This window comes from Giraffa tippelskirchi, chromosome 11, assembly GCF_054371585.1.
Source record: "Giraffa tippelskirchi isolate mGirTip1 chromosome 11, T2T-mGirTip1v1.2.pri, whole genome shotgun sequence".
In the NCBI taxonomy this organism is placed as follows: Eukaryota; Metazoa; Chordata; class Mammalia; order Artiodactyla; family Giraffidae; genus Giraffa; species Giraffa tippelskirchi.
The window spans coordinates 1,528,399-1,542,811 of record NC_137285.1 but is presented as its reverse complement, the minus strand read 5'-3'; the positions used below and the strand labels follow the sequence as shown (position 1 = coordinate 1,542,811).

Here is a 14,413-nt window from a genome sequence, read left to right as displayed (position 1 = left end):
ACCTGTAAGTGGTCTGGGCCCCTGGTTACAACAGAACACCCGAGACAGGAACATGGGCAGGGTCCCAGGCACCAGCCGTCAGAGCCACCAGGAGCACCCCATCCCCAGAGATGGTGGCCCTGTGCGGGACAGGGCAGAGGCGTGTGGAGCCCCCCACCCACCCGGGATACGGGGCTCAGCCTGGCTCCCCCTGCAAGAGGCACACGCGGGAACCTCTCAGCAAGGACGGCTCGGGGGTCCCAAGTCACGTGGGGGAGACAGCGGGGAGCGGAGGAGGGAAGCAGGCAGCTGCAGCCCCAGGTCCCGGGCAGGGTCTGCCCTCCAGCCCTCAAGGCAGCCAAGCAGCACGGGACAGCTGTGAGCTGAATGGAAGGAGAGACCCACTAACACAGAGGGAAGCGCCCAGAGAAGAGGCCGTCCTGGAGCAGGCTGGGTGCCCTGTCTCGACAGCGGTCAAGCACAGGGGAGCAAGGCCAGCAGAGTGTGGCCACCCAGCCGGGCTCAGCCAAGGGCCCTATGGTGCCAGCATCTGCTGGGGTGTGTGGCAGGCCTGGGGGGCAGGCGAGGCGGGGGTGGGGGAGCCCCAGGGGCAGGCAGGGGTCACGGCAGGAGACCCATGAGGCCGGGGGTGGGGGCTCAGGGAAGGCCAGGGGAGCAGGAGGGGTTCACGGGGGGAGGTCAGAGGGCAGGCTGGCGTGGGCAGTGACGGAAGGCAGGGGGTCCTCTCAGGACAGCCCCTCCTCAGGTATCTCCTGTGGCAGGGCTCCACGGCACACCTCACTTGGATGAGCTCCACGGCCCAGCCCGCCGGGGAAACGAGGTCAGAGACCACAGTGCGGGCGCCCCCGCCCCGCCGACGCCCCCGCCCTGTCCCGGGGCACTCACACTTCTTCTGCTGCTCCCGGATGTTCTCCCTCCACTCTGCCCGCTCATAGTCGGAGGAGATCAGGAACGTGTAACTCTGGGGGCAGGGGGAGAGCACGCCCCAATTATCACCACCCCACTGACCAGGCACCCAGCGGACCCGGGCTCCGGCCCGGCCACCACGTGGAGCCGGCAGCAAACCCGCTCGGGGAACCGCGCTGCAGGCGTCAGAGCTGCGGGGGTGGCGGGGTGCGCTCACAGCCCTGCTCCTGCACCCCCTGCCCACCTGGGTCAGGGCAACGCGTCGCAGCACGGGGCCACAGGGTCCCCAGGACGGATGTGCCGAGGGGAGGGCTGATACCCACCAGCCCGGGCCCTGACGCGGAGGCAGGCGCCTGATGCCCACCGAGAAAAGCCCTCAGGGTAGAAGTGAAGCGGCCTCTCGGGCCCGGGGGCCCACAGACTGCATCCTTGCACTGAGAGCCGGCGAGCCCCCAACCCGATGGAGACGCCCCTGGCGTCCCCGCCACCTCCCAGCTGTGGCGGTCCGGGCCTGAGCCCCAGAGAAGGGCGACCTCGGGCCCATGTGCCGCATAAGCCTCTGGGGCCAAAGAGGGACCACAGGCAGCCGGCGGGGAGTGGGGCGTGGGCGTGACAGGTCTGCAGGTGGGCGTGGCCAGTGGTGGCGTGGGCGTGGCCTACAGGGCGTGATCGACGGGTAGGGGCTTGGCCTGCGGGCCTGACCGGCAGTCGCGGGGCGTGGCCTGTGGGCGTGGCCTGGCCGCCATGCGGGGGCGGGGCCTGCGGGTGGGGCGGGGCCTGCGAGGGGCCGGTCTGCAGGGCGCGGCCGGCGGGCGGGGGCGGGGCCTACGTGGCGTGGCCGGCAGTCACTCACCTTCCCGTTGCGGCTGTGCACGCGGAACGCCATGTTCGGGGACATGAGGAGCAGCAGCGACTCCTGCTCCGACAGCTTCTTCCTCAGCCTCTCGATGGCCTTGCTGCCCTTGTTCGCCCTCTGTGGGGAGAGGATGCGGCCACGTGTCCAGCCCCAGCCCAGCGCTGCCGGCTCCTGCTCCGCCTGCCCGCGGGCCCCTCGGTCCGCAGAGGACAGAAGCCCGAGGACAGGGCCTCGGCCACACCGTCCAGGCCGGACCCGGGCTGCCAGACGTGCTCAGTCCACCCTCTTTGAGGGAGTAAGTCCTTCCTCTCACGGACCTCCCTTCTTTCACTTTCTCCAAACTTAGGACAACGTCCAGGGGCCTGTCTTGACCCTGAGGGCCCCTCCCTGCTCCCAGGTCTGCACATTTCAGCGTCACGTCCCCTGGGAGTGAAGGGCCTGTGCAGGACAAGACGCACCCCCAGGACCTGGCAGGGAAAACCCCCTTCTCCCTGCCGTGTGCCACTCTCCTGAAGCCTCCATCCCAGGGGCACAGCCTGGACACGTGCAGCAGTGGACAGGGCTCAACAGCCCTTGGGACACTCTGCCTCGGCCAGACAGACAACCCAGAGTTCACGCAGGTCCGGGGCTCCGGGGTCCCCCGTCCCCCAGGGTTTGTGATGCAGCAGGGCGGGCAGGGGTGGGCCGTGAGGGACGCCTGTCCCACTGCACCCACCGCAGCAGTTAGTGTCCCTGGACATCAACCTTCTGGGGACCCACCCCGTCTCTTGGCCGCCACACAGTACCTACAGACTGACGCTACAGATCGGGGGCTCATCCTCACTGTCCCCTCAGAACAATGCTCCTCTCCCGAAACAACCAGGGGTCTGCCGGGTGCAGGTGAGACCCTCCGGAGTGGCCGTGTCCCCCACCTGGGACCTGTTCCCCATCGGGGCAGTTGTAACAGAGACAGCGGGGCCACCGGCCCCCCTGCCTGATCCTGGAGGGCTCCATGTCTGATGGGGCGCTTGGTGCTCCGAGTGCTCTCGGGGTCCCAGGAGGTCCCAGAGACCGCAGGGGGTCAGAGGCCCAGCAGAACGCACCTGCTGGGAGGTGCTGCTGCCGCCCGGGAGCCGCAGAGCTGGCCTGGCACCCCCCCACCTAGCCTGGCTCTCCCACCGCCGCCCCGTCCACCTTCTCTCTCTGGATGTCGCTCTTGATCTGGGAGATCTTGATCTTCATGGCGTCCAGCTCCTCGTCCAGCACCAGGGGGATGCTGGGCGCGGCCTCCGACTCGTCCAGCGTCTGGAAGCTGAGGTCCGCGAGCGGGATGTACCACTTGCAGTCGTACTGCTGGGTTTTGCTGGGTGGGGAGAGGTGGGGCACGTTAGCAGGCTCCCCACCTTCCTCTGCTTAAGTCACTGCTTTCCAGTCTGGGAGCCCTAAGGTCATGGCCACGTCTATCCGACCTTCAAACCCTGCCCGTGGTCCCCGAGACAGGCCGGGATGTCTGGCGACCCAGTCCCGGTGACCCCGGTGCGGTGGCACTGCTCACGTGGGGCCCAGGCCCCAGGGGTCTGACATGCCCTCGTCCGCTCTCTCCTGACGCGGGAGACCACCTAGGCTGCCAACAACAATCAGGACAGGACTGCAGATGCCCCCAGAGCTGTAGTTTGAGGGGCTGCAAATCCACCCAGTGTAACCCCCCTCTCTTGACAGAGAGACGGAGAAACCGAAGCTCTCTTCTGACTAAACCCACTCAGCATGGTGATGGCAGAGGGGCTGAAGAGCCCGGTTCAGTGACTTGTCTTTTCCTTCATTGCTGCCCCTGCACCCTGGGCGGTCTGATCCCTGAGGGGCTGGGTGGGGTCGGCAGGCCAGGGCCGAGAGCCACTTAGAAGCCACCGCATTCTTGGCCATCAGCTGGTGATGTCCGGCAAGGGCCGGGGAAGGGCAGGCACCGTCCATGCCCCACCTGCAGCAGACTCTGCACCCCTGTACCTCTCTGGGTCACGACCAGACAGCCCCCCCAAAGTCACAGTCAGGCTCCCCTTTTCCTGTTAAGAGTCAACAGCCCAATCACTCACACTGACCCAGGACATCTCCTAATGATGACTTCTGACCGTGAGCCTGGCACCACGTCCAGGTGGAAACAGACTGTAGCTTAATGAGAGTGGCCTGGCTCACAGAGGGATGACCTCTCCAAGCTGACTGGCAAGAACACCCGGTCTCCTTCTGCAGACACTGCCCCGGGTGCCCCGGACCCTCCGCCGGGCCGGGGGCCACGCGGTCACTCACCCCCCGCTTTGCTTCTTGAGCTTGGTGCAGAGCAGCAGGTCGGTGAAGAGGAAGACGTGCCGCAGCTTGCGGGCCCCCTCCACCAGCTCCACCATGAAGCTGTCCTTGAGCAGCTGCCGGTGCTGCGGGCGGGGCGAGAGGGGGGCGGTCAGGGCAGGGGTCGGGGCCTCCGCTCCCCACCTCCACCTCCCAGCGCTCCCTCCGCCTGCAAACACCTCACGCCCCTCGCCCTCTGTCCACTGAAGTCCACAAGCGCCTGCTGCACACGGCCTGTGGGGAGGGGTGCATGGACAGGGTCCCAGCCGCCAGCGTGGAGGCCAGAGGGCACGGCGCAGCCCGGGGGGATGGAGAGCCCAGCTGAGCAAGGGCGCCCCGCGCCTCCCTCCCCGGGACAGCCCCGGGGACTCGGGCGGGAGGCCGGCCAGGAGAAGAGGGGACGATCTCGTGTGGGGACCACCACCTCGCCGGCGAGAACGGCCTGGTGCTCAGCGCAGACAGTCGCCTGGTGAGCGGGGAGGGGCCGGGCCGGGAGGACTCCGAGAGGACGGCGGTCACACTAAGGGCCAGGCCCGGATCTGTGGGCATCAGAAGGCCGGGCAGGGGTCCCCCAACTGGGACCCCGCGCTCCAGTCCTTCTCAGGTCACGGCCCACTGAAGGACAGAAGCCCACGCCGGAGTCCTGTCTCTGATGCTGGCCCGGAGCCCGAGCCCCGAGGAGGCCTTGAACAGCAGGGCAAGTCGAGGCACCAGTCCCCCCGGCAAGCCCTGTGCCTCCGCCCCGGGGCTTCACTGCAACACAAGGGCGGGTCTCCCAAGCCTGCAAAGGTCCAGGGCGAGTGGCGGTAGGTGGGTCACCAGCTGCCAACCAGCGGCCACCGCCTCGTCACCTGGACCAAGGCTGCGCCGTGCCGAGGACAGGATGAGGCTGCCCCACGCACACCCCGGTGCGTGTGGCCGGGTCACTGGAAGCAACCCCACCACACCCCGGGGGCGGGTCCTCGTGCCCATTTTACAGAGAGGGAGCTCCACCACCCGCCCCTCGCAGTGCAGAAAGCAAGCAGGGACTCAGGGGTCTGTGCCGGGAGGAGAGGGACCAGGGGCTCATCGGGGACCTGCCCACCCAGCCTCAGGGAAGGCCCCTCAGAAAGCACAACAGCCCCCCGGTCTGCGATGGCTTGGGGGGGAGAGTGCAGAGTGTCAGGCCCGCTCATCGCACAGAACCCCAGAGCCGCCTCACCACGGCCGCCCCCGGCAGGTCCGGGCACCTGGCTCCCCTGCCACCCGCACCCTAGATTCTTGGGGAGGCTGTGCCTCCCTGAAGCCTCCTGCCAACGCTCAGCCTGAACCCCTGCAGAAGAGTGCAGCCTGGGCCAGGCGCCCCCCCAACACGCCCACGTCACTGTCACGTGTGGCTAGGCTCACGGCATCCCGCCAGGCCCTGGCACAGAGCGCGGATGATTTACATGGGCGCTGCCCGCGCCGACTGGACCGTACGTGCGAGGGCAGGAGGGCTGCCCATGTGCCAAGGCCATGACGCGGGGTCACCGCCCTCCGCCCACCCGTGCCCCCGGGGAGTGTGGGGGTGTGGGCAGCTGGCGGTGGGGTGTGTGCCGGGGGGTGGGGGATAGGTCCTGGGACACTGAAGTCCTCGAGGGACAAACGGGGCGATGTCCCCCCAGCAGGGACTTGGCAGAAGGTTCTCCAGCCCAGGAGGCAGGACCGGGGGTCCTTCTGTGGGTTGGGGGGGGACCGAAGGGGCTGAACTACTGGCCATCGCCAGCAGAGGGCGCCCGACATTCAGCTCAGAGGCGGACCGTCCCTCGGGACGCAGGGCCGGAGGGCAGGAATCGCCGGGAGTCCCGGCCCCAACGGAGTCCCCGTGAGCACCCCTTCTCCCCACCGGGTCCTGCGGTTCACACAGTCACCCCGAGGCCTGCCCGAGACACCACCTGCATCCTCCAGGGCCACCAGCGTCAGTCCCCGCGCCGGCCCCTCTGTGTTAGTGGACGCCGGCTCAGATGGGGGAGTGGGAGACTCTGAGGGGCAGACTTAGCAGCCAGGCCCTGCCCCATTCACCCTGGGGGGCGTGACGGACTGTGTGTGTATGTGTCCCTGAGTAGGGACGTGCCACTGTTTGTGTGTGTGTGTGTGTGTGTGTGTGTGTCCGTGTGTCCCTGAGCAGGGACGTGCCACTGTTTGTGTCTGTGTGTCCGTGTGTCCCTGAGCAGGGACGTGCCACTGTTTGTGTGTGTGTGTGTGTGTGTGTGTGTCCGTGTGTCCCTGAGCAGGGACGTGCCACTGTTTGTGTCTGTGTGTCTGTGTGTCCGTGTGTCCCTGAGCAGGGACGTGCCACTGTTTGTGTGTGTGTGTCTGTGTGTCCGTGTGTCCCTGAGCAGGGACGTGCCACTGTTTGTGTGTGTGTGTGTGTGTCCGTGTGTCCCTGAGTAGGGACGTGCCACTGTGTGTGTGTCTGTGTGTGTGTGTCCGTGTGTCCCTGAGCAGGGACGTGCCACTGTTTGTGTCTGTGTGTCTGTGTGTCCGTGTGTCCCTGAGCAGGGACGTGCCACTGTTTGTGTGTGTGTGTGTGTGTGTGTGTGTGTCCGTGTGTCCCTGAGTAGGGACGTGCCACTGTTTGTGTGTGTGTCTGTGTGTGTGTGTCCGTGTGTCCCTGAGTAGGGATGTGCCACTGTGTGTGTGTCTGTGTGTGTGTGTCCATGTGTCCTTGAGCAGGGACGTGCCACTGTTTGTGTGTGTGTGTGTGTGTGTGTCCGTGTGTTCCCGAGTAGGGACGTGCCACTGTTTGTGTGTGAGTGTCCGTGTGTCCCTGAGCAGGGACGTGCCACTGTTTGTGTGTCTGTGTGTCTGTGTGTGTCCGTGTGTCCCTGAGCAGGGACGTGCCACTGTGTGTGTGTGTGTGTCCCTGAGTAGGGACGTGCCACTGTTTGTGTGTATGTGTGTCTGTGTGTCTGTGTGTCCGTGTGTCCCTGAGCAGGGACGTGCCACTGTTTGTGTGTGTGTCTGTGTGTGTGTGTGTCCCTGAGCAGGGACGTGCCACTGTGTGTGTGTCTGTGTGTGTCCCCTTGGTGTGTGTGTGGGTCCCAGTCTACGTGTCCCCGGGTGAGCCTGTGTGCATACACGTGTCTACGTCCCGGAGCGTGTGGTGGGGCTGGGAGGGAAGGTGCCAAGGCTGGGGACTGGCACCTCCTGCAAGAGACTTCGCCTTAACCTCGGGTAACTGCGTCCGCCGGTCCCCGGCCCTGAGTCCTCACCGCCCTTCCCCTCTCTCTGCAGCGCTGTCGCTGGCTCGGCCGCCTTCTTTCCCCAAGCCTCAGTGTCCTTCGAGTCGCGGACAGAAAGACCTCCCCGGTGGGCTACCGGCCCCCCTGTGTGGAGTCCTCTGGGGGTCAGGGCCCTGGTCCACAGGCTCCCCGTCCTTAGGTCCCCGCCGATCCTCACAACGCCTGTGCCGGGGAGACACCATCACCCCCGTTTCCACAGGCAAAGGGGTTACATCGTGTGTCTCAGAGGAGCGCCTCTTTCCCAAGGATCTCCCCCAGGCCGGCCGGCCGCCTCCGGCTGCCACCCGGGCAACACGGCCCCTCATTGGCCGCCCGAGAGCAGGAGGCAGTGCCCGCCGGACCCCCGAGCGCACCACACCTGAGCTCCGCTTCCAGCCTCCAGAGCAGTCTGGGGCGACGCCCCTCTGGTGGACGGTGTCTTGTTACAGCCTGCCCCCCCCGGGCCCCAGCCGATGAGGACACGCGCCGAGGGAGCCACCGTTCGACGGGGGCGCCGGGAGGACAGAGAGTGACCACGGACGGCCCAGGTGGGGGTCGGGAGGACAGGAAGGAGGTGCTGGAGGCGAGGACCGGGGTGGGCCCAGCTTGGCTCCAAGCAGGGCCTGCATTCGGCATGTTCTGGCCCTGGGTGGGGAGGGGGTTTGGCCCTGGGCTGGGGCGGGGTGGCTCTGGGCGGGGGGTGGGGGGGTGGCCGCGGCCCAGGAGAGGGCTCCGCTGTCACTGCACTCAGCGAAGAGAAACCCAGGGCAGGCGTCCTTAACGCACCAAGGGTGGGGCAGCCTGGGAGGGGGCTCTCTGATCCATCAGTCGCTGATTGATTAGTCCTGTCTGCCCTGGACCAGCCAGGTGGTGAGGGCACAGGTGTGCACCTGCCTTCATCCTGGTCTGGTGGTGATGGCTTAGGTACTCAGTCGCGTCCGACTCTTTGTGACCCCATGGACTGTAGCCCTCCAGGCTCCTCTGTCCAGGCAAGGATACTGGAGTGGGTGGCCATTTCCTTCTCCGGGGGACCTTTCCAACCAGGGATGGACCCCGCATCTCCTGCCTTGGCAGGGAGATTTCTTTACCACCGAGCCACCGGGGAAGCCTGCGTCCTGGTCTAGCTGCCACCTACGTCCCTTGCTGTGTTCCCAGCACACAGCCCTGAACGGAGGGTCATGGCGAGGCAGACTCACGACCTTTCAGGGTCACTGGCCCTCCTCCCCGCTTTTCGCAGCCGAGGCACCCACGTGACTCCCCTCGAAGAGCAGACGCCACAGGCCACCAGAGCCGGACGCTGGTGGGGGGGGGCAGGCGGAAGCCCGGCCCCCATGGAACCCCAGCCTGTCCACACTCTGTCCTGCTCAGGCGCCCCAGGACCCCGGCCGTGGTCCCTGGGGAAAGACGCCTGTGACGACAGACACAGGAATGAGGGCCTGGCTGCTGACTGCAGGCGACACCTGACCAAAGGCAGCTGCTTCCAGCGACTGGAGGAGCAGGAAGCCTCATCTCCTCGGGGATGCCAGCTGCAGCAGGAGGCATGGCACAGACTCGATGCACCCTGAAGCCACTTCCTGGGAGGGGAGATGGACCCACGGGAAGGCCATCTTGGTGGACGTGAACTGGGGATCAGGGAGGCTGGGCGCTCAGGCACCACTTCCCCCGGAAGTTAGGAGCTTACGGCCGAGAGCTGCCTGCCAGCCACCCCGAGTGCCCAGCAAGTCAGACTGGGCACTGCCGAGCCCTGGGGACTCGAAGGAGCGGGAAGGGGAGGAAGCGGCTCCCGGCGGCGGCGATGGTCAGGTTCACGGCCCGCCCACACGGCCCCCTCCCTGCCTGCACCACCTCGGTGCACGTCCAGCAAAGCGTGCTCACGCTGGACGTCGGCCCCCCGACGGGCACAGCTCTGCCATCTCACTGCAAGCTGCCTGGCATGGGCGGGCCCCTCCTGAGAAGGGTGGAGGCAGGTGGGGTGGCACCTGGCCCCTCTGTGCCACACCCTCTCCTCTAGGGATGACGGAGGGCAGGAGGGGCTCTCGGTGTGGGGCGGGGGAGGAGGGGAAGGGGAACCCCCCCGAGGACGTCAACCCCATTCTCAGCCACGAACACACCACGCCCCGCTCCCTTTCTTCCCCAGGAAGTCCTTAAACCCGCTGTCAACTGTCGTATCGTGAAAGAATAGTCAGGCGTGCACGGAGCATTCACCAGGCAGACAAATGCCACCTGCCTTCTGGCCCATTTCCCTCCCTGGGGACCCTGATCTGGCACACGTGTGAGCTGCTCAGGACAGAACCCCGCAGCGAGGCCGCCATGTCCCTGCAAGCCCACCTGGACACCCCACCTGCCGGCCGGGGCCCACCTTGCCAGGGTCAAGGGCCCCTGGGGCCCGGCGTCTCCCATCAGGGCAGTGGCCTCTGCACTCACCTCCCCCTTCTTCACGGTCATGGACTGTCGGCGGGGCGTGATCTCCTCGTTGATGCTGGACAGGAAGTTTTGCGAGATGCGGAGCGCGTCCTGCAGCAGCGGGTGGTCAGGGTGGCTGGGGGGCGTGTGTTTCAGCAAGTCCTGCGTCAGGGGAAGGGTCGAGTCAGAGCAGCTGGGCCCGTCTCAGCCGCACGAGCCGCAGACGCGCTGGGGTGGGTACCCGGGGCCGCCCTCACGACAGCCGGAGCCACGTGGCGGAGCACCCTGCCTGGGGGAGGTCCTGAGCGGAGCCCACAAGCTGATGCTGTTTGCACACTGCCTAGAGGGGCTCCATGCTGCGGGTCTGGGTTAGGTTTCTCCAGCCAGGGCTGGGTAACTCTGGGTGGGGGCGGCCCCGTGCCCCGCAGGAGGCTGGCAGCATCCCTGGCCTCAGCCTGCTCGATGCCAGCGGTACCCCCTCATGTGTGGCAGTGTCCAGCGAAACCGCCTCTGGAGGTGTCTCGTGTCCACCTAGACCACCGTGGTCCGCTGGTCTGTGTGAGGTCAGGAGAAAGCCCCCAACTTTCCCAACTGCTGCTCTCTTAGATCAGAGCCTCAGAATTCCTCTCCACAGGGGAGCCCGTCATTTGAGCTCAAAGTCAAGGGCTTCCTGGTCCAGAGACAGAGAACCCTCTTGGCTCCCAAATCCCACGGCAACAAGAGCCTGCGGAGACAAGTCAGGGGAGGCTCCGGTGCAGGGGTCCCAGGCCGGCCCCCCCGCTCCTCGAGGCTGTGGCTTCCCCCGCCAGCCCTGGGCTCAGCGCTGCCAGGGGGTCAAATGAAAGGCCTCCAGGGCTCCAGTGCCAGGGCCTGGCAAACGTGTGCAAACCACAAACCTCAGCTCATCTCCCTCCATCCACGAACTCTCTGTGACCTAAGACACTGTGAAATGCATACCCTGGGTGGGAAACCACGCGGCTCCGAAAGGAAGGAGGCAGAGCTGCCTGGGGCCTGACCGCCCCGACACAGCACAAAGGGGCAAAACGCCACGCGGGGACCGGTGGGCCCAGCCGGGGCCCAACCACCCCAACAGCACAGAAGGGCAAAACGCCACGCGGGGACCGGTGGGCCCAACCCCCCTGTGCGAGTGATTAAAAGTGCATCACGTGTGTCGGCACTAAAGATCCTCCTGGTGGCGGTCCGTTGTGGGGAGGGAGCGGGAAAGGAACGCACACTTTACAAGCTTCTGCGAGCTGGTCGTACATGTTTTAAACAATGGGCGTGTGAGACTTGCTCTGAAGACCTATGGATAGGGTCACCAGGCAGTGGGGTTGGGGGCCTTTCTTCCCTCTGCTTTTGCTTCTCGGTATTAAGACGACCGGGCTGCCCAGAAGGCACAAGTGGTAAAGAGCCCGCCGGCCAACGCAGGAGATGTAAGAGACGTGGCTCGATCCCTGGGTCGGGGAGATCCCCTGGAGGAGGGCAGGGCAACCCACTCCAGTATCCTTGCCTGGAGAATCCCACAGAGGCACACACTAAACAACGGCCACCCAGTAACGTGTGAGTGACGCCCGCTGTCCTCAGGAGCAGCCCCGCCGGGCGGCCTCCCCGCGCGCCATCCGTCTGCTGGAGGATGTGGTCCGACCGCAGCCCAGGGGGGCACCTGGCATCCGGGCCCTGCCCCCTCCCCTGGGAGAGCGTCTCCACCCTCAAGCCCCTCCCCACGTCCCACCCCAGGAGCCCGGGAAAGGGGAGGCGTCTCACTTCCGCATGCTCAGTACAGGTGCCTGGCAGAAAAGAGGGCAGGTGAGCAAAACTGACAGACAGCGGCGTCAGCCCCAGGACAGCAGGAGCCAAGAGCCCCAGGGCGTGCAGGCCCCGGGCCCGAGGGACTCACATGCAGGACCAGCGTGCTCCGGGTCACCCGGTCCACGGGCTTGTACAGCAGGGCTGCGGGGAGACAGGCAGAGTCTGAGAGGTCGCACGTCGAGGAGGCCTGCCGCCCGCCTGCCCGCCCACCCTCGCTGCAAGGGTGGAGGAGGGGGCGGCCCCCACCCACACAACCCCGGGGAACCCCAACACCTCCCCTCTGCTCTGGGACCAGGGGGAACCCGGCACCTTGGAAGGCTGGGGACGTGGCTGTGAGCTTTTGGTCTGTGACATCAACGCCGGGTCCGGGGCTGATCCAGGACCCAAGCCTGTGAGGCTGCCTCGGCAGCAAGCACTCAAAGGCGGGGGTCAGGGAGCCAGCCGGCTCCCTGGGGGATGGGCTGGCGAGGGTCCCTGCGGGCAGACCAGCCCGCCGGTCTCCACGCGGATCCAGGCCTGGTGCTAAGACACGGCTCTCGGTTTAACCGGTGGGTCAGCTCGTTTGCTTTTTAGTATTTATGTGTGCATGCTGTGCCGGGTCTTGGCTGAGGCAGGATCTCGATCTTTTTTGCGGTGAGCAGGATCTTCAGCTGCCTTACGGGTGTTTTGGGACCCCTGGACGCAGAGGCCTGCAGCCCCAGTGGCCGGGGAAGTCCCCTCTTTGTGGCCAGCACGGCCACTGCGGGCACAGAACTTAAACGTGTTCTCCTGTGTTGGGGGCGTCTCTGCCCACGACCCCCATGAGCAGTGCAAGCTGTGCAGCCGCCCCCATTTCACAGCAACGGGGGAACTGGCTCAGAGCGGGGTGGAGCTCTGGCTCCGGCTCATATCACACATGCTGTTCTCTGTGCGTGAACATCCTTCTGAGACCCTATCAGCCAGAGCTGAGAAGGAGCTGCTCGTTCCTGAGCCCGCTCTGCCCAGAGGGAGGAGGGCAAACACAGGCCTGGGGGCCTCGCCGCTCGGCTCTGACCCCTGCCCAGCCACTGGGGACCCGCCTTCTACACGGTTCCTTCCATCCTAAACCCGTCACATCATCTGGAAGAAGGGACAACACGACCCCCCTGCAAGGTTGCTGGATGACACCATGGCGCTGGAGAGGCGCGGCAGGGCGGCCCGCGTGACCCCCGGCGGTGGCCACGGGTCCTGAGCGCGTCCCTGCATGCCCACCACCGCCTGCTCCCTCCCTGCTCCCCCTCCTCTCGACTGGAGGTCCGCAGAGCCCGGCTGGGTGCCCTGTCCCTTCACAATGGCCACCCCCCCCGGGGGGCACGCAGGGGCCTCGGCACGGAGAACTCACTTTCCAGAGAGTTCTTGGTCGTCTGGTCCTTGGCCTCCTTGTTGCTCCTGGCTCGCAGGTTCTGCAGAGAGAAAATCGCATTTTCACGCAGGGCAAAAGGAGCGGCCTTGATGGCAGCAGCGAGCTCACCCCCAGGAATCTCGGGCAGAAACCTCACCCTCCTCTCACACCGCAAACCTCAGGGGTGTGTCTGAGTCACAGCATGAGGGGCGGGGCCGGCGGGCGCACGCTGGCCCTAGACTCCGATGCTGACTTCGCAAAGTCTCTGTTTTGAGGCGCCCTGGAGGCTGAACAGCGTCGGAATCCCACAGGACAGCAGTAGCCCCTCCTCCTGCTGGGACGTCCCCAGGCATTGCTAAGGGTCCCCAGGGGACACGATCGGCCCTGGCCAAGACCTCTGACGCGGAGGATCTTGCCAACCCAGACCAAAGGCAGCGCCCATCCTAGGAGCGTGGACCGGCTTCCTTGCCTCAGTTAAACAGCGTGCTTGGACGCAGGGGCTGGGCGGGGGGTGGGGATCAGAGCACCCCGCCTCGGGGCAGCCACCAGCAGGCACGCTGCCTCCATCCCACCCTCTCTGGACTTTGCAAACGTCCTTGCCTGGGAAGCAAGCAGAGCTTTTCTAGTGGGTGGGTCATTTTTCAACATAACCGCGTCACAGGAGCTGCCGATTCGGTCCAAGGTACCAAGAGAAACGGAATGAAAGGCCCCTGTGTGCCTGAGATAGTCTCTGGAAAGACGCTGTGGTTAATCCCAGTGCGAGGACTGGGAGCAAGAGAAGACCCAGCAGAGGGACAGGAAGCGGCCTGGAGTCAGTGTTCCTAACCCCTCAGGCTGCGGGAAACCCCCAGGGTCAGTGCCCCTCCTGGGCGTTTAGCTCTCCTCAGGGGCTCCTCCATCTGTCTGCCTCGGCAGCTCCCAGAGGGCAGGGGAGGGGAGTGGGGAGCGGGCATGAGAGCTCAAATCTGCAAAAATCAGGTGTGGCCCCGGTGAGCCAGGGCGGCAGCCCACGCGTGGCGCCCCTGGAAGGCACGATGTACGTGGGCCCCTTCATCGTCTGGGGGCTCGGGGGGTGGGGGGGAACTGCCTTAAGGAAACTTACAAGTTTGGCTTAACCCCGCAGCTCCCAAACCAGCTACAGACTCCAGAAGCCCTTTTCACTAGATTCCCGTTACCTATTTATCAGGGGCTTCCCTGGTGGCTCAGATGATAAAGAAAGAATCTGTCTGCAATGCAGGAGACCTGGGTTTGATCCCTGGGTTGGGAAGATTTGCCTGGAGAAGGGAATGGCTACTCGCCTGGGGAATTTCATGGACAGAGGAGCCTGGCGGACTACAATCCACGGGGTCATAAAGAGTCGGACAGGACTGAGTGACTAACATTTTCACTTTTTTTTTCCTTGTCACCTGTTTATTATCCAGGGAGCTCAGGCTCACGGAACCCAGCGTGGGCAACTCTGGTCTGACCGGACAATGCCGAACATGGATTTCTCAGGCCAGTCCCAGGAGAGATGAAGAACCACTG

General features: G+C 65.5%; 1 protein-coding gene across 6 annotated transcripts in view; it reads right to left on the bottom strand.

Annotated features, from left to right (window-relative positions):
* BCR (BCR activator of RhoGEF and GTPase) overlaps positions 1–14,413 on the bottom strand; it is a 96,566-nt gene that overhangs the window by 21,979 nt on the left and 60,174 nt on the right. For all 6 annotated transcript variants that reach the window (XM_081542106.1, XM_081542107.1, XM_081542102.1 and 3 more), the window contains 7 exons: positions 12,890–12,950; positions 11,618–11,670; positions 9,742–9,882; positions 4,040–4,161; positions 2,936–3,104; positions 1,760–1,879; positions 886–961 (listed from right to left, as the gene is read on the bottom strand). In XM_081542106.1, coding sequence (XP_081398232.1) covers positions 886–961; positions 1,760–1,879; positions 2,936–3,104; positions 4,040–4,161; positions 9,742–9,882; positions 11,618–11,670; positions 12,890–12,950 — 742 coding nt within the window. The remainder of the gene's footprint in view (positions 1–885; positions 962–1,759; positions 1,880–2,935; positions 3,105–4,039; positions 4,162–9,741; positions 9,883–11,617; positions 11,671–12,889; positions 12,951–14,413) is intronic.